We start from the raw sequence: 18,497 nt of genomic DNA, 5'->3' as shown, positions 1-18,497 counted from the left end.
TGCAGAAACATCTTGTACAGTTTGGACTGAGGTCATTCAAACTCCAGCCCTATTTTCTGTCTCTGAGTAAATGTGATGTTCCTTCTTCTACCTTTATTTATTATCACTGCTGCATGGAGGATTCAATTCAATTTCTCTCACATTGTGAAAAAGAGTGTTTCTCCACTTTTTTGCGAATTTCTCAAGACATAATATAGAGCTCTTGATATTAAATGATATCAAAATCTGGATCTCTTGGATTAGATTTTGTCTCATAAGGGGCTGTTGGGCCTCGACAGACGTATGCACTCTACTGGGTGACATTCTAGTTGACCTAAGTATTGACATCAGCTGTATTTCTTTACTGAGCCAAAGAGAACTCACCTCTTTGTTAAGGTCCACGTCATAATCCAGTGGCTCCAGGTCAACTTCCTGTGCAGGAGGAGTCATGGCCGTGGAGCGATAGGTCAGCCATTCGTCAGACTGCGACCGGGGTCTCTCCTTGTGCTCGGGGGGTCTCTCCTCCCCCTGGACGCTCCTAACGCCCTGCGCCTCCTCGCCCTGAACAGCCCTCTCGAGCAGCTGCAGGTCAAACTCTTGCTCTCTCTTCCACTGGAATACGCACACAGGGGAAAACATATATATATATATATATATACTGTGAAACAAACAACAGGATGCTGCCATCAAGATGTCTCGATTCTCAAGTCAAGGTGAAACTGACGCGTTTCGCTTGCCTTCATGCTCGATGTCATGAAACTCGTACCTCGCACCTGTTAACACGGGTGATAGAAGAGAGGGCGTGTGTGTGTGTACAGGTGTGAAACAGAAAAGGGGAGCATGCATAGATGAGTATGCATGTGTAAATGAAATGAAAGGCTCTGACATTAGAGAATTCTGTTAATTCTCCACAACAGAAATAAGGAAAACGCCACAATGCCACTGAGAGAAACAGGAAACATCACTTCACTCACACCGATGAGGTTCCATTCATATTAACAAAACACAAATAATGAATGAAAAACATGGCAATTTATATTCATCAGAAAATATCGTTTATTTATTTGCAAACATTCACATGCAAAGTGAGGGATTCTTATAACTAACAAGTAATTAGCAGATAAAGACACTGAGCAAACAGTCAAATCATTTAACGTTTGTTTTCAGACTCATTAGTTTGTCTAAATGAAAGATGTCCTCTCACAAATCCTGGGGAGTGGAAACAGCAGGCCCCAAAACCCACCAACACTCAGATCATCTCCATCTTCATTCAAGTTAAAGTAAATCCAGTTAGGAAAATACTGTGAAGAGCTCGAGTTGAGTCGGTTTAAATAGACAGTGCTCAGTGCATGTCAGTGTTTAGGTCAGTAGAAAAATAGGAAAGGCACTTTATTTCATTTTCTCTCTCGTGCACACAACCACACACACACACACACAAACACATGGACACAAATACACAGACTGCTTTGAGACAGCAATTTGCTTAACTGAAGAACATTAATATCTGAATGAAGACACACAGGACAGACACCAGGTAGAAAACAGGGTGGTAGAATGGTTAAAGTACACAGAGTGAAATCAGCCACGGTCAAGAAATGAAATGATCAGGGAACAGAGGAGAGAAGGGATGGATACAACAGAGGGAAAAATGGGGTAAATACCCATAAATGATCAATGAATGTGAGGAGTTGATGTTATTAAGGTCCGATGTCTGAGGTTATTAGTGTGTTACATGTTTGATGGGCAAGACACTTTAAGATATTAGCAAGATTATCATCCCTATTTAAAAGTAATTATTTCCACCTCATAAAAACACGTTTCAGTTGTTCTACATTTTAAACACTTTTGTGTTACAGATTGTAAAGCAGAGAGTGTTAACTATCTTTGTCAGCCCTTTTTCACTGAAGACGTTTTGACTTGTCAGAGCAGGAACTGCACAGATGTAAATTATAAAAAGTGTTGATGGTTGGATTCCATTGAGCTGCTTCAGTTTCAGGTCCTGTTATTCTGCATATTGGCCAGTGTCACAGTGGCTTTAAAAGCAGCACAAAACAAAGCCAATATTTAAGATAGTAATTCTACTACTACTAAGGTAGTGGAAGTACCACCCTGCACCAATCAGTGCAGATTTAGTGAACATATTTTTTTGATGAGATCACGATGACCTTTGTCCACTGAAATCTATTCAGCTCATCTTTGAGTCCAAGTGAACGTTTGTACAAAATTTGATGGAATTCTCTCAAGGTCACAGCGACCTTTACCTTTGACCAACAAATTCCAGCCCTGAAGCAAAATGCCCCTGGCCACAGGCTGACTCAGACACAGGGGCTTAAACCCTCTGCGTTCCCTTCATCCACAAGTCAAAATGTCTGCTGGGAAAAAAGATCAATTCAAGCATGAAACAACATGCATGAAATAGTAGTGAATTATCATACTGCATTAATTGAATGTATTACCAGCTACTCTGAAGTAAGGCATGCACCACTACCGTAGGTCGCCATTCTCGGTTTGGCTGTCGTCAAGCATGAGAGTGTTATGTGTGATTCTGTTCTAGTAACATACTGATCCAAAGTCTGCAGAAAGCGGACGCGAGGATGCGGCGCGGCGGTCCCCGTGACTCAGGGTGCGTTTGCGCTGGCGGACGAGGGCCTTCTGGTGCCTCTTCATCCTCTCCAGCTGCTCGTCGGCACTCATCTTCCCCCTCTGCTGCTGCTGCTGCGCCGGCTCCCCGGAGTACAGACGCTCCAAGGCACTTTTTGGTCTCTCCTGAGAGGAGTGGGAGAGAAAAGAGAGAGTTGATACCAAGAGCAAAAGGTGCAGCTGAAGGTAGAGAAGTCGAATGAAAGAAAAACAACAAGCTAAACAAGAAGGTAGAAGCAGACAGCAGCTGATGTAAACAGGAAATGCAAAAAGAACACAGGAGATGTCTGCAGCGAACAGACAGAATCAGATGCAGAGACCATCGAATACGAAACACTAAAATCTGAGATCTTTTGATCTTCAAATCCTTCTTGAAAATTATTATTAATATTTTTTACCTGGTGATTTTAAAAGCTGACATATTAAGATTTACATCTGACAGTGGGGGTGGTTATTATTTTTGCAAAAGCCCATGGTGCAGAAATTACAGCATCCCTCACTCCACCTGTGAACCTCCAGCTGGTTCTGATGGAGCCAGATGAACTAAAGCTCTTAATATTAAAGAACTTAACTCTCAATTGATCTTTCAATGACTATCATTGATATGAACCAGAATTGAGAGTTACATGCTACTTCTTGTATATCTGTGCCGTCTATCTGTTTATCTGTGTCTTCACTTTGAAATCTGATTTTGTATTTGATGTTTGATCCGATTCTTCATAAATTAGTCTGTGGCTCACCTTCATGCCGGCAGCTGAGGCTGATCTTCGGATCGTCACATACGACGAGATGCTTGAAGACTGATTTAGTCGGAGTGAGGAGCCAGCAACTCCTGAGGCAGAGCCGACATCAAGACACTTGGCAATATGTACATGGTAATACGAAATATATTTATGTATATACACAAAAATCTTGGTTAGTGGAAATGAGGTCATCTGCATCCTACAGGCTCTTTCATCCACGCACCTCTGCTAGGTAACGTCTGGTAACCTCCCTCATGTCCAGATGTTACTACACTGATGTGACTGGAGCCGTCTCCAGCTCCCATGAGCTCCGGGTCGCTCAGGAAAGGCCTGAGTTCCACCTGAGACACGCAGACAGAGATCAGAGGCCAATGAGAAACTTACATAGAGAGATGGCAGCAGCTACACAGACACACAGAGAGAGGGTTTGTACCTTACTGTCTCCATTCGTGTACTGGCCGATCTCCCTGTCCCGCTTACGCTCGTCTGACTGTCGCTTGAGGCCCCGGACAGACGTGTGTCTGATGACCGTTGTCTCCCGGGGCAATGGGGGCACAGTAGGGGGGGGCTCATCTGGACTGTAGACTTGAGGTAGAGGAGGTCGAGGAGGCACATGTTCCTCACCCTGCACACAGAAAATCTGTTAAACAATGTGAGATAGTAAATGAAATGTGAAGGGCTGAGCAAACAAAGTAAAGAGACTTGATTTGATCTTTAGTTTCTAACAACCAGCTGAAGTTACTTCTGTGGCGAAAGGTCCCTCACCCATTTGAGCCCACTGGTGAACGTGGAGGAGTGGTGCAAGAGCTGCTGGATGGGGCTGGAGGAGAGGGTGGGGGTGTGGCCACTCGGGCTGAGGTGGGGGCTGGGCTGCTGATGCTGGGACAGCCTCATCTCCATAGCAGACGGGCTCCCAGACACAGAAGGCACTGATGATGCCGACACTGAAGGCACAAACTTCCTCTCTGGGGAATGGGACGTATATGAACATGTAACATGAACACACACTGTAAAGACTGTGCTTTCTTTTCCCATGGTAAATGTTCAAGGCATCAGCACAGAGTATAGGTTTAAGAGGCTTAATGACAACACACAGAAGCATGAGCACATAGCAGATACTGCAAATACAATTTTCATTGTTCACATTTAAATTGAATTATGCTGTTTTTTTAACCTGGGCCCAATGTTTATAAATGATATGGATAAACAGGTGTGTAAATGAATGTTACTTACAAACACCTATAATATCCTATATAACCGGAGAGGCGTGGTCTAGTGGCAGAATCTTGGACTATGGGCAGAGAAGGTCTCGTCTCTGGTTCGACTCCACGGAGAGACAACAAAAGACGAACCTGGATTGATCTGTCCAAAAATCCAGGAGTCTCCCTACCCTGTCTAGTGCCCCTGAGCAAGGCACCTTACTCCCTCAACATCTGCTCCCCGAGCGCCGTACATGGTCTCTCACTGCTCTGTGTGTCCTGCACCAGATGGGTCAAAAGCAGAGGTTAAATTTCCCTACATGCATGAGTGTGCCTGTGCATGTCTGTGCATGTGTTTGGGACTAATAAATGGATCTTAATCTTAATCTTAATAGTTATATTGATCGCCACCATTAGTTGTGTCACAGCTGCCCTGGCTACAATGTAATCTTACGGGGGAACTGCGACGCTCCATGGAAAGTCTTCTAAAGGTTCTTGTTCTCATTCAAATACTAATAAAGACTAATCAAAGATTAAAGTCCTACTCTCAGGTCTTGTTAGTCTTTGGTTGTTGCAGGAAGACCGGGATGGACAAGAGAGTGAGAGAGTTGGAGAGAGGAGTTTGGATTTTAATCAGATAAACCATAATGGCAGAATCAGTGTTATCAGCTACTGCACGGTGTCGAGTGGAACTCCTCATTGACTGAGACATGTGCGATGTTGCCAGATTCTGAGCAAAGACCAAGGATGAAAAAATCTACCTTTCATTGTAAAAGAAAGCCATTTTAGTGGATATTTTGTGGACTGTCCCAGTTGCCCCATTAGATTTTGTTGTAGCCACTAATGTCGTGTCACAGCTGCAAGCAGAGGTGATCTACTGGACTGATTACAATGTATACAGTTTAGAACATCGGGCCCAGGTTGAAAACTACCAGAATCTTTCTTCAAAACCTGCAGGAGGCCTCTTGTCTTACCTGGGTTGGTGACAGAGGAGATCGTGACTTTGTAGTTGGCTTTACTGCTGCTGAGACCTGCGATGACATCCTCAATCCTCCACAGCTCCTTTCTGATCTGGACTTTCTCCTGCTGCTCGTACAGAAACATGGACCTCAACACGGACACATTTTCCATAACATACACGGTAAATTAGCCGTGTACCAAAATATGAATTAATGATCACACACACACACACACACTTATGTACTTATTGCATATATGCACTAATTTGTAAAGTGAGATCACTGCTCCACAGACCTGAGAGAGATCCGTGCGGTTCATGTGTCCCTGCAGGGCTGACTTCAGCCAGTCCACATCTCTCTCCAGCCGACTGTATTCATTCCATGCGTTCTCCATCTCCTGCAGAACAAAGACAGAACGCACTTCATGCTTTAATGAGACAAGAAGCAGCCTCCAGTGAGGAGTCATTACACAAGCCAGTGCTACTTCAAAATGTTTTAACCCAGAGATTTACAGTCACGCTTCACACGTAAGCTCACGTTACGGGGTTGCAAGTATCTTGAGTTACTCCTGTTTAATGCTTCCTCGTTGAAATCCAGTGTTTATAGCTGATTCACTGATCTGAGTTTGTTTCCGTCGTTCAGTCAGTCATATGCATCACCTACTGTCCACTGGGAGAGTCATATATGTTTGACTACAGCCAATGTGGTTGGAAAATACCTTTTAACTGTTGTGTAATCCTGTATTTTCCATTTAAAACTCGCCTTCTTACTCAAACACTGAATATTTAGAATATCACAGAGGTTTTTTTGACTGAAGCATTTTTCTGTGAAGTGGAGACATGCACTCCTGAGTTTCCCTGTGGCCTCGGGCTCATCCCCGGGCGCGCATTCTCACGTTGTCACCGTCGAGCTGAAACATGGTGCCATTTGAAGAAACCATCAAAAAGGGACCAACTAAAAATAGAGATGAACACGATGCTGATACTGAAGACGGTCCAACCAAAAAGAACATGATGCAAGAGGTATGTGTATGATCTAAGTGGAGGAGACAGTGTGAGTGGTTTGAATCAGGATAAACCTTCCCTGTCAAAACTAAGTGTGAGGGAGCTGCACTTCATATTTCAACTTAAACGAAGAATCTGTATTTTCCACTATAAGCACACAGAACTTGTGAGTGCTGCTTGGGTCTCACCGTGGAAACTTGGGATATTTCCGCCCTGATGTGCACCACATCCTCTTGTAGTAATTTCTGCTGATAGGCAATCTTCTCAGCGTGGGACGGCTGATCTCTGTACTGCTCCATCTGCTGGTGGGAAACATCTAGCACAGACTCTAACTTGTCCTAGATAGGGACATGAAAGACACTGTCATGATGCAAGAAGCATTAATGAGCCACACTGATACACCAACACGGGCCAGCACACACACACTCGCTTACACAAACAAGCAAGCACACACAAGTTATACGGTGTATTGAGAAAAACATATATGCGGATGAAACAAAAACCTTGTCCTCCTTCAAAGTTCGTATCGTGGCCTCGAGCTCCTGGAGAATCTTGTCTTGTTCACACAGTCGACTTAATTTCACCTAAAGGAAAAAGAAATAGAAATAAAAAAGAGATAGAAACTTCATACACTTCTCCTTCTTATTAGTCTCTGTTAACCTGTAATAATTCAACAGTGTGGAGACAATACAACAATAAAAACTGAAAAGAGATAAAACAATAAGTGGACTGATGAGGTACAGTATCTGTTAACAACACACTGTTCAGTTCTTGTCTTTGTGGAGCTACAGTTAAACAGCACAGCCAGATAAGATGGATTGATCGTCTCCCGTAGTCTCCGCTGTCTGGGAATATGTCAATAAGGCTCATCTGTATGAAAACCCCAGAGGAATTCCTCTCATCAGCGCAGTGAGAAATATCAAAAGGCTCCAGACTGTCTAGTTTGGGGGCGAGAACTGGTAATACCCATTATAAGTAATCATAATCAAAAATCCATATTTTCACATTCACTTTTGGCAAAAACCGCCTTAATGGAGAGTGACAGATTTGTTTTCCCAGAAATGGGTTATGTGTTTATGAAAACAGCATAAGACTGCCTACTTCACAGCCTTTCTCACACAGTGCATTTCTCTCCTCAGATCTATTTATCATTCTGTTCAATTAATAATTAAGCTGTTTTTATTTTTGCTGCCGTATATTGTTGTTTTTAATTGCATGAAATATTCATTGTTCAGACAAATTTACTGGCAATTTCTTATAAATTGTTAAAATGGAACAATGCTAATGATGAAAAGCCAGGACATCCATCTGATTTACCTCCATTCAGCAGAAAACAAAGAACCAGAGAAGCCGCATCAGGCAAATCAAACTGAAAAATTTAACAGCTCAACATCTAAAACTCCCATTACATGTATTTTTCTCTTTAAATTGCAGGGAGGAAAATAAAAGCTGTGGTCGATACTTCCAGGCCCTCACTGTGCAGTGTGCGTGGAGGTCCCCACAGTGTTGCAATGCACATACGTTCCCTTCCCTTAGCCGCCTCTGTTTACCACAACTTAGAATCATGCACACACAAAAACCACACCAAAACACACAGTAAAGTCAGGCGAAAGTCAAGATGCTTCTCTGTAGTGGATTACAAGAAGTGGAGAAGAAATAGATCTTACAGAAAAGAAAGAGACGGATAAACAACGTGCTCATCTTCAAATCCTGAGACCGTAACGATTCACTTACATCAGCATCACTTTCTGCTATTTTCACAGGCCTGGAGGGTCTTTCTTTTTTTAAACTCTCTCGTCCAGTAACCTGAAATTCCCAACATCCACAAGCAAAGTGTTTAACATCAGTAATCGAAAGGCATCGTTCAAGATATCTTAGGACTAATGCTTCCAAGTCACAGATAACAACAACCACAAGAATAGTCATCATACAATGAGACTTTTGGACAAGTCAAATTGATGGAACTACTAAAAATAATGACAAAATTAAAGCACAACCAAAGAAACCAAAAGCACAAGCTGGAAAAATCTTACACGAGGCAGAGAGAGTTTCTGTGTCTTTGAATTGGGGGGGGGGCGACCCTTAAAAATTACAAGGCTGCTCTTTCTTAGCAGCTTCATGCAAAAACAACCAGGGTCTTTATCAGAAACATCATTTTAACTTTGGGTATATTTAAGTTTGAGATGTTCTTTAATGTAATTTGGGTAAATGTTGAACTGTAAGTTAACACAGCCTCTAGTTTCATGGTGAGGTAAAGCTGCATGTTCGGTAAATGCTGGTGAGAATGATGACAGCATGTGCAAAAGAGAATAATTCAAATATAAAACAAACGGATTTATAGGAGTCCATCCATTGAATCATTGGTAAACTAAACCTCTTGTTCGTTAGCACTGAATACAAAGTACAGCTGACACTAACAGGAATATGATAACTGTTTGTATCTGTGGCTGTGATAATAAATACACTTTCTTCTTTTAATCTTTATTTATAATATCCCTGATTTAAAATATTCTACAGGAATGTTTTTTTTTCTTTCTAATCAGCTCTGTTGTAGTTAGAAGTAACATTAATTTTGATTGTCAGCATAATAAATAAATCCAGTCCTGTCCAGAGGTTCTCCAGATAATGGGACTTTCAGTTAGTGAGGCTGGAATATTGATACTACCCCACTCAGCACAGGAGTATAGCCAAAACCAGTCGGTTGAAGGTGCATTATGTTAAAGTCGATTACTGTGACTTCTACTATAATGTAAGGTTACGCACAGCCTGTATTATTTTACTCAAGTGATCACCAAGATTGAGTTTGACAGACATGGGTGTTTACCAGAATGGAAAACAATACTCAGTTGAAAGTCACAGGTCACAAAGTGTGTTGTGATCTTTCTGTTTTCCAGCTTTATATAACTGCATCCTTAAGTTTCTATAGTATTGAAGACCAAGACCATAACAAGGATGTGTGGACACCACCGAATGAAACCAGAGGCCCAAAAAGTTGTGATATCAAGATCACAATGACAGTCATTTTCCTAAAGAGCTCCATTGAGTCGTCTTCTCTGCTCACACAGGCAAAACAAAATCAAAGTAATGATAACAAAGGCACGTTCAACAGCACATTCAGAAATGCATTCTAGCATGCAAAGAGTCATCACAACTTCCTCTCCATCATCTCAAGTCTCATAGCAGAGTTAGAGGGTCACACAGTGAGGGATCTGATTAAGGGATTCATGTGCAAAATCCGGGGGATGCATCGCATTCCATACGAGAAGCAGAGGAATGGTCTGATTGAACTTTGTATGCACACCATCCTTACATTGTAACAGTACCCACAACTCGGGTTGTTGTTTGCAAACACATTGTGTACTGAAACGATCATCGGGTCAATACTTTGGATCTGTTTTGAAACAGGAAATGGAGAGGCGTTACAGGACGTACTGTCCGCTGGAGGACCTCCCGTCGTTCCAAAACACAACCCACATTTCCAATTATTGCATAGTGGTGTTACACATACAAATCAATTAGGAATATGTTTTTGCACAGGAGTAAATTGAATCTGTGTCAGCGGATAACAAAATGAGGCATATTGTTAAAATTAAGGCAGAACTGGGGCTTTGCATTAGAGCGACACTGAAATGGGAATGGGAGTTTACACGACTCAGACATTTTAGAAATGCAACCATGTGCTTATAAAAACGACAATTTACATCATCATGTGTTACAGTGACAAAGCTGCGTAACAACACTGCATCATCCAGTAGTTTCATCTACTGGAAAACATTGTGAGGAACTAGAGAAGCTAAATGGTTCTGTAACTTAACGATGCTCACGTTTGATTTTCTCTCTTATTAATCTGAAAATGACCTTTAATCCTCAAATGTGTAATTTACATAATAATAAGCAAAGACATGTAAATTCCATTAGAAGTAGACAGTAGACAGAGCAGTGCAGAACAGAGGAGAGATCAAGGGGGAAACAGGGAGGCAGATGTTGGAGGCAGCAGCAGGTAAACAGCACTGCAGTCCAGAGACAGGGAGATGAAGTAGAGGATGAAAAGGATAAAGTGGCATTTACTTTGTTGGGGCCCACCTTCAGATCTAGATACTCCAGGTCCTTCTTCAGTTGTATGTAACTATCATCAGCCTTTGAATGAGCAGCGGAGAGATACATCATTTGAAATGAAGCTGCAAAGGATAATGGGTGTCCAGACGACTCCTGAGCCCTTTATTAGCTGTTCAGGCTTTTGTAAACAGAGCTCGAATTACCTTGATCTCAATCTGCTTTTTATCCACAGTGAGTAGAAGCCACACTGTAACTTGGTAATGGTGGAATTGAACTGGTTTCATGTCTCATGACTGACCTTGAACACAAATGAGCAACACAGGTCTTGTGCATGCCATGAGGTCAAAGTGAGTGTTTACACTCCTTCATAAGCACAGAGAACGGCCAGAGAATGGTTGGATGTTAGAAACTGGGTGGTGGTGTCATTACTGAGCACCATTACAGCTTCACTGTGGTTTTCTCACAGCTCTGCTCTCAGAAGAGAAACTGTGCTCTGATGGCTGCTTTAGAGTGATAACACCAAGAGCAGAGATTTACAGGAATGTAGATGGAAATGTAAAAAGTTTTAAAACGCAAGCACAGTCAAAAAGCATCATGCTGGAAATATGGCACATTACTTATTATGAAAAGAATAACACAAGGCTTTATTAACTCTTTTTGAACAAGGTTGACGAGCTCATTATTAAGACTGATGTGATGCTAAAAGGCAAACTGGACAGTCTGAGGTACTACACAGCCCATGCCAACATGATTGAGTAAACAAGACAACCAAGCAGTGCCAATGGACTCACAGTCTTTGAAGCATGACAGGGAAGTAATGTATGGGATTGGCTGGGGTAATGGGAACCACAATGCACTGGCAAAGGTTGCAGTTAAGGTGGATAGGGAATATGCGAGGGCCCCTGACCTGCATGCCGGGGCCTAGAAGGCCGTTGTGCTGGTGGTGCTGCAGGTGAGCGAACGCATAGTTGGGGCTATGCACACCAACCATCTTGGCCTGGTGCCTCCGAAGCTGAATGAGGAGCAGAGTCAGCTCCTCTGGCTGTGGCCGAGCCCCGGGGTTTAAGGGCCAGAGGGCCAGTGACAGCACAGAGGAATGAGAGAAACATATTTGAGAACCATCTGTGGTAGTGCAGTGGCTGAGCTACAGCAGCAGAGAGAAGTGGTGCAGGAGACTCCTGCTCATGTCCTCTGAATGGTGGGAAAGTAAAAGCTACAGCTGCTGTGTGGAGATGTGACATATTGTGCTACAAGGGCTTTGAGGAAAGAGGTTATCAGGACTGATAACACTCAACAAATGTGTGACCTAAAGATTTGACAAGCTTTACAATGGTTCAGTCAGTTCTAGATTCTACATCTTGCTGCTGTCACAGAGATAAGCATTAGAAATACAGTGTTCATACCAGGAAGTCTGTGTACGACTACAGTAAAACTACAACAACACTACCAATGAACCCAAGGTATGTGGTGCATGTCCTGGAGAGGATCGTACCGTCTTGCCATGTAAGCTCGGTGCACTGACGGTGTGTGTGATGTAGCCCATGGCGGGCATGGACCTTCTCTCTATCTGGGAAGTCTGTGGACAAATTGAATCAACTTGTTATTACAGATCCTATGCAGTCAAATCAAACAGAATGTCTAATTTACTCCTCAGTGTTGAAAGTAAGATACAAAACCCTCCATCACACCGAGATACTGAAGTTAAACCATCGCCTCCAAGTCTGAAAACAAATTTGTCTACACGGCAGATTTATTTTTTCATCTATCCCTTTCTCCCTTTCATCGCTCCTCATCGCTTTCTCGAAACAAGGTGTGCCCCGAGTTTGAGACGCTACAGGGCTCGGGAAATTTGACGTTTTTGCTTAACACACAGAATAAGCGAAAACCAGGCCCACTATCGAGCCTTAAAAGGACACAAACAACAAGAGATTTAATTAACTACACATAAATTATTCTAAACCTGCTTTCTTAAAATAACATTTGTTTGCTACCAGCAAGAGAAGCACTGTAAGCCATTCCCTCGGAGATTCCCATGCCACTATTTTTTTGCTGTATAATAGGTTTTTTATTTAAATGCGAGATCAGAAGAAAGAGACCGCTGCTGATGTTTGAGATACAGTAGAGATGTTTATTGGGTGCTGAGGAGCCCTGGGCAGACTGTATTAGCTGCTAATAAAACATACTTCTCAGGGATATTCCACAGAGGTACACAGACCGCTATTACTTAAGTGCACCACAGCCAGAAAGAACCAGCAAAGATGCTGGGTGCACCAAAACTAAGTTTGTGGCGCTTGAATTTGGTTCCCATACACATGGCTCACTTGGATCATCTTGCACACGGGCTGTGGTTCCCTTTGTTAAAAATGCATCTCCTATCAAAAGGGTTTTCCGTAATTGTGCGTCACTGTTTTGTGGTTATAATTAGTGCCCTAACACTGGGGTGAGAGATGGAGGAAACACAGCATCTGCGACACTTTGTTTACTTGTGCAAGGCTAACGGGTCGGTCGTGAGGCTTGTGTGTGCCGGCAAGTGTGGTGACGGTTTGGAGGGAGATCTTTTCTCATGTGGAGGGAGTGGTGGGGAGACGGCGCAGGGTGTGGACGACGGGACGTCCCCTCGCTCCGTCTCCTGCGGTGGCGGCGCTGCTGTCTGAGCGCTGCGATTGGTTTGGGGGATCGGCGGAGTCGCGAGCTCTTACTCACACACGCTCACACCACCTGTGGAGGAGGCCTGGGTGTGGACTGTGTGAATCTGCAAATGATTCACATGAGCATCAAAGTGTGCGCGCTGAGAAATCCGAGCCTTCTCAGGCGGATCGTTCCCATGGTGTCCTTCAACAGACACCTCACATCCTCTGCTGTGAGAATGAGGCCTTTGTCCCTTTGGTTCACAACATTTGAATTTACACATTTTTCTTTAATCACAAGCCAATGACAGACTACTGACATTAACAGTGTGCCAGTCTTAAGGGTAAAAGCAACAACGAGTGAGAACACACATTTCTGTGGGGCGGGACTCCATCTATCCATCTGAACATTATCTAACTTCAGTAAAATAATGATCTTTTTCTAACTGATTCCCATGAGGTCCTTCACAACGACAACTTTTACTATAAGTGTGGGAACACACCTACTAGCACCCATGTGAATCCTCACTCCTCTCTGTCACTTTGAGGGCACTGTGGTACAAGAGACATGTAAAGTAATTTTGTCTACAGAAAAGTCACACGCTGAAGAAAATGCTCACCAAAGTTTCTCATGGACAAAACCCACATGTTGACATTTTCTGCTTTTTCCGTCCAACAGTCCAAAATGCAAAGATAATACATCTACAAAGATAATATATACAGATCCAAAACTAAGAAAAAGTAGTTATTAGCAAATTAGCTCCCCCATTATCTTATTGTCTATAATCTGATTTATAAAGTAGATATATAATCTGATAAGCAATGCATTATTTTTAGGCCAACCAAGGCAGCCCATCCTCCAAAGCCCTAAATATAGAATAGGAAATTGAATCTACATAAGGACAAAGGACAATACTTATTGTTGCTGGTTTTGACCTTTTCATAATTTGTCAATATTGATATTATACAAAATAAGACCGAATCAGATCATCCTTTACGTTTCTCTTAAGAATAACTTTAGATTAAGTAAATCAAATCAATTGTTACATTAGTTATATAATAATTATCCTTTCTTCTAATCTACAGGAGTAACCTATTCATCCTCACGACACTTAGCAGGAATCTTACCTGGGAAAGATGTGCACAAATATGGCCGGGGGAGCTGGACCTCGTGTTGTCCCCGGATGTTACTTCATCCAGGGGCCTGACTGTGCGTCTGTCTGAGGGAGTGTGTGGCCTGCGAGGGGACAGCGGTGTGAACGAGGAGGGGACGGAGGGTGGGACCTCACACGGGGACGGAGGGACGGAGATGGAACGGGGCATCTCCACCGTGACTCTGAAGGAGGAAGAGTCCGTGAAGTTCGGCCCGCTGTACACGGGAGCGGTGGGGCTGCCGTGACGGAACTGATGCCGCTGCTGCCACTCGTACAGCTGCCACACCATTCCCTCCTTGGCGGCCATTCGCTCGTCGGTGGACATGCGGAAGTGGCTGAGTCGGTCATGAGCGTACTTGTAGTCACTGGGCAGGTTGGACGTGGCCGGAGGAGAGTTGCTGCCGGACGGAAGACGGGGAGACTTTGGCAACGACTGATAGGTGGGATCCACTGTGCTGCCTTTGGGCTTTAAGGGGGGGGTCCGCCGGGGGAGGTTGTACTCAGTAGAGGGAGCACTAAGACAGAGAAACACACTTTAATACAAAGATTTTAATTTGATCTGCCCACAATTATGGTTCTTATTCAACATAAAATGAAAGGAAAATAAATAAAACCACTGGACAGTTCAAATACACATATAAGCCACTAGAGGGAAGCATTTACTTGAGGTTATTTTTCCATCCTTGTTCATGCTGCTGTAGAGAGAAATGCTGTTGGAGTCCATAGACTGTATTTAAAGGAATGGAGTCATACTGACCTCTTTGGTGGGTCCCCCTTCTGAACCTGGACCCACTGCTCCACCTGAGCCCGTGTGTTCTTCCTCTGCACATGTTTCTCAGTTCCTTTCTGCGAAACAAAGCCCCGCTGATAGACAAGATTTCCATTTTGTTCCGGCGGCAGAGCCAATTGGATTACAGTCGGCTGACCGTTCTTGTGGGCGGCAGCATTGACAGGGTCAGGAGAGAGTCTCTCCGCTCGTTCCTCTGGGGCCGCCGGGCCGGGCCTCACTTGGATCTCTATTCCATACCTCACTTCATCTCCGGGGGCCAGTCTGATGCCGTTATCACAAGACTCCTCTCTGTCGGTCCTGTGACGGATTTCTGGCTGAGGTGAGTTCTGGACGACGTGGACGTGGTTGGTTTGTGGGAAGGCCTGCTGTCCAACTTTCTCTGGCTTCTCCACCTCACTGGGGAATAGACAGATAAAAACTATTAGGGATATTAAAAAGATGCAATATAACCTGTCAACCCTGTGGTGGTTATAAAAGTGCTTATCAAGTTCATTTAGTTGAAATACATTTCTTTATAAAGCCTATCCCACGTGACAGAGTAGACACTGAAGAGTTGAGGTACTTCACCTTACAACTATTGTACATGATTACACTTTCACACTTATTTACTCAAATCTAATTTTCCCTCTTCACTGAAAATTATAATGATTCTTCACACAAGTAATTAAAAAGAGATGGATAAAAAAAAAAAAACATGGCCAAACTCAGATTAAACAGCCATAGTCATTTCCCAATCCATTTGTTTTCATATGGTCAGATTCGTTACTGAGTTTCAATATCAGGCACCACAGGGGATTACTCAGTGAGTTTCCATCTGCACTTTCTGAGAGAATCCATACACGGTGAATCCTCAGGGAGAAATGACAGGTGTTTTGTCTTCATTTAATTGCTCTTGGTAATATGCTGCACTTCTCAGTGTGCTTAACTGATAAGACTCATCAGGTTTCATGAATCATTACCCCTAAAATTAATAAAACAAGTTTTTTCATACTTCTTATTCCTGAAATAACTCAGGAATACCTTTGAGGTAAAGGTAAATATAAAGGAAGGCCAGTAATTAAAAATACTGTAGTGTCAAGTAATATACTTAGGTTGATTGAGGCACATGTTTTCATGGCAGCTGAGTTATCACCTCGCACAGTGTGTTAGTATTAATGTTTATTATAACTTCTTTAGTGCAAAGCATTTCATGTAGTTAGTTTCATTTCAAAGGCCCAAACTGAGATTATCATGACCATGAGCGCTTTCTGAAGTAAACATTTCAGGAGTATTGACTTACATTGGCCTCTAAGTGGCATTATTGCCCAGATTATTCAAACCATGCAGAGCATCCAGCTAATCTAATTACAGTTTACAGTACATTTACCACAGACACAGCTGTCACAGAGAATGTATTGCAGATTATTTCTGTTAATCACTGTTAATATTTCTGAAAACCCTTCAGTGCACAAGTCTCTTTTGTACATTATGATTAATGCTGTTGAATCAAATTCTGCTGTCAAATGTATTATGTGTGATCAGTGGTTGCAGTGAGCCTCATTTATATCAGATTCCGATCGACATCTACACAATGCAGACACAACACTGCCCCATAGGAAACACACAATACTGAATCTGCTGTAATAATAAAACACATAAAGGAGAGAAAGCGAGCAAATTCAGAAATGAGACCAAAATTAAAGCAGTGGCCAGTTTAACACGACAGTCCCAGTGATGCCCAGGTTCTCCAATGATGTATCAAGACAAATCCGCATCACAGAGACTGCTTTGTTTTATGGATGTAAAGATGATGGTGGTAGAGTACCACCCAATAAAGTGAATCCTGCTCTGTAGTGCGAGACCAACCTCTTCATAGTGTGACTCTGCTGCATCAGCGCAGCCTGGTTCATGGCGCGGATCCAGCCATTCATGTCCTCCTGTGTGTCCGCACTGAAGAAATATGTCCGCATCCCGCAGTGTTCCGCCTGTGAGCCAATCACAGAGTTCTTATTGTAAATGTAGGAGCGCATTCCTGTGTGGCTCGCCTGTCAAACGGAGAGAGGTCCAGAGGGAGAGAGAGAGGAGGGACATGACAACTTTTTGATCACAAGATTAGACAAACATGAACGAAAAACTTTGCCGTTTCATTTATTGAGACGGACACCTGTCAACTTTGTCAGCACAAAGTTTACAGCGACACTTTACTGAGACCAAAAGAAAAGGGAGAAAGCAAAGAGCTGCAGCAGAAACAACACTGACATTGTGCAGTTTCTGGGAAGAAAATAAAAGCATCTCTGTGCAGTCTCTTCAGCACAGAGGATTAGACAGCAACTAAATAAACAGCCATAGGGTAACAAAGAAATAACAATTATGGCACCTGTCACTGCCTTACACACACACACACACACAAACACACACACAATATGTTGCTGGTCTCGTCTATCCACTATGCAAATTAAGCAACAAAGGAATAGTCAGTAATACTGTCTATCATTCTGTGTATCTCCATAATCAACATTTTTGTGTATGATGCCATTCTTTATTTTTTTGTAACTTAACTGAAAATTCACGAATAACTTCTGACACTGCATCTGTTTCACAGGAAGAACTTCATTAGATGCTGCACATCTTAAAAAGATCACGATCTTTACTGAATCAAATACCACAATATGCTAAATAAGCAGAAGCAAAATCTGCAAAAAATAAAAGCATCTTTAATTTGTAATCCTGAAGAATCGCACAAAAAAATACTGTAGCTGACTGGTTACATAATGTCACAGCTCGTGCCAAACAACGCAAACTAAATTCAACAAGAACCCTGTTTCAAAACAAATGTAGTGAAACAAGTAAGCAGTTTATACGGTACATATATGTATATGTACAGCAGGGGGCAAATATTCAAAGAAACATAAATCAGGGAGTGTGGAAAAAGTGGCTCAGATGCTGTCGTCCCACGTCTCCCATGATTATGGTGACGTGTTAAGTGATGTGCAGCTTGAAAAGACAAACACCAGGGCCACATCTGCGTATACGTGTGCATGAGAGTGAGCCACTGGCAATATGAGTGTCATGCTGTACCTCTTGACCACATTTTTTAAATTAGAACTTTCATTATGACCCGGAAGTTATCATAGCTGTGAAACTATGATAAGTTCTATGTTCTAATAATTTGATGGTCATTAGTACACGGACCCATTAGTATTGTTGTTGTCCTCTCACACTGTTCAGCAATAAAAGTGCTCTCATTCCAGCTTTGAATGTGAACATTTTTTTATTTTTCAATTAAAATCCAATTAACTCCAGTACAAAGGTGTTACTGCCTTAATACCAGCATTACATAAGAAACTAACTAACTATCTTTACATTC

At 42.6% G+C, this 18,497-nt stretch overlaps 1 protein-coding gene across 1 annotated transcript in view; it reads right to left on the bottom strand.

Moving 5' to 3' along the window:
- The window catches only part of plekha7b (pleckstrin homology domain containing, family A member 7b), a 66,551-nt gene that overhangs the window by 6,777 nt on the left and 41,277 nt on the right, over window positions 1-18,497 (bottom strand). The window contains exons 9-24 of the mRNA XM_062384850.1: window positions 16,997-17,175; window positions 15,119-15,547; window positions 14,336-14,876; window positions 12,073-12,156; window positions 11,488-11,622; window positions 10,608-10,661; window positions 7,028-7,108; window positions 6,713-6,862; window positions 5,816-5,917; window positions 5,536-5,647; window positions 4,128-4,327; window positions 3,796-3,987; window positions 3,586-3,703; window positions 3,360-3,451; window positions 2,542-2,745; window positions 364-591 (exon numbers count right to left, since the gene is read on the bottom strand). Of these exons, the coding sequence (XP_062240834.1) occupies window positions 364-591; window positions 2,542-2,745; window positions 3,360-3,451; window positions 3,586-3,703; window positions 3,796-3,987; window positions 4,128-4,327; window positions 5,536-5,647; window positions 5,816-5,917; window positions 6,713-6,862; window positions 7,028-7,108; window positions 10,608-10,661; window positions 11,488-11,622; window positions 12,073-12,156; window positions 14,336-14,876; window positions 15,119-15,547; window positions 16,997-17,175 (2,901 nt within the window). The remainder of the gene's footprint in view (window positions 1-363; window positions 592-2,541; window positions 2,746-3,359; window positions 3,452-3,585; window positions 3,704-3,795; window positions 3,988-4,127; window positions 4,328-5,535; window positions 5,648-5,815; window positions 5,918-6,712; window positions 6,863-7,027; window positions 7,109-10,607; window positions 10,662-11,487; window positions 11,623-12,072; window positions 12,157-14,335; window positions 14,877-15,118; window positions 15,548-16,996; window positions 17,176-18,497) is intronic.

Source organism: Platichthys flesus, chromosome 1 (genome assembly GCF_949316205.1).
Source record: "Platichthys flesus chromosome 1, fPlaFle2.1, whole genome shotgun sequence".
Taxonomy (NCBI): Eukaryota; Metazoa; Chordata; class Actinopteri; order Pleuronectiformes; family Pleuronectidae; genus Platichthys; species Platichthys flesus.
The sequence above is the reverse complement of the archived record's forward strand: the minus strand, read 5'-3'. Positions and strand labels throughout refer to the sequence as shown.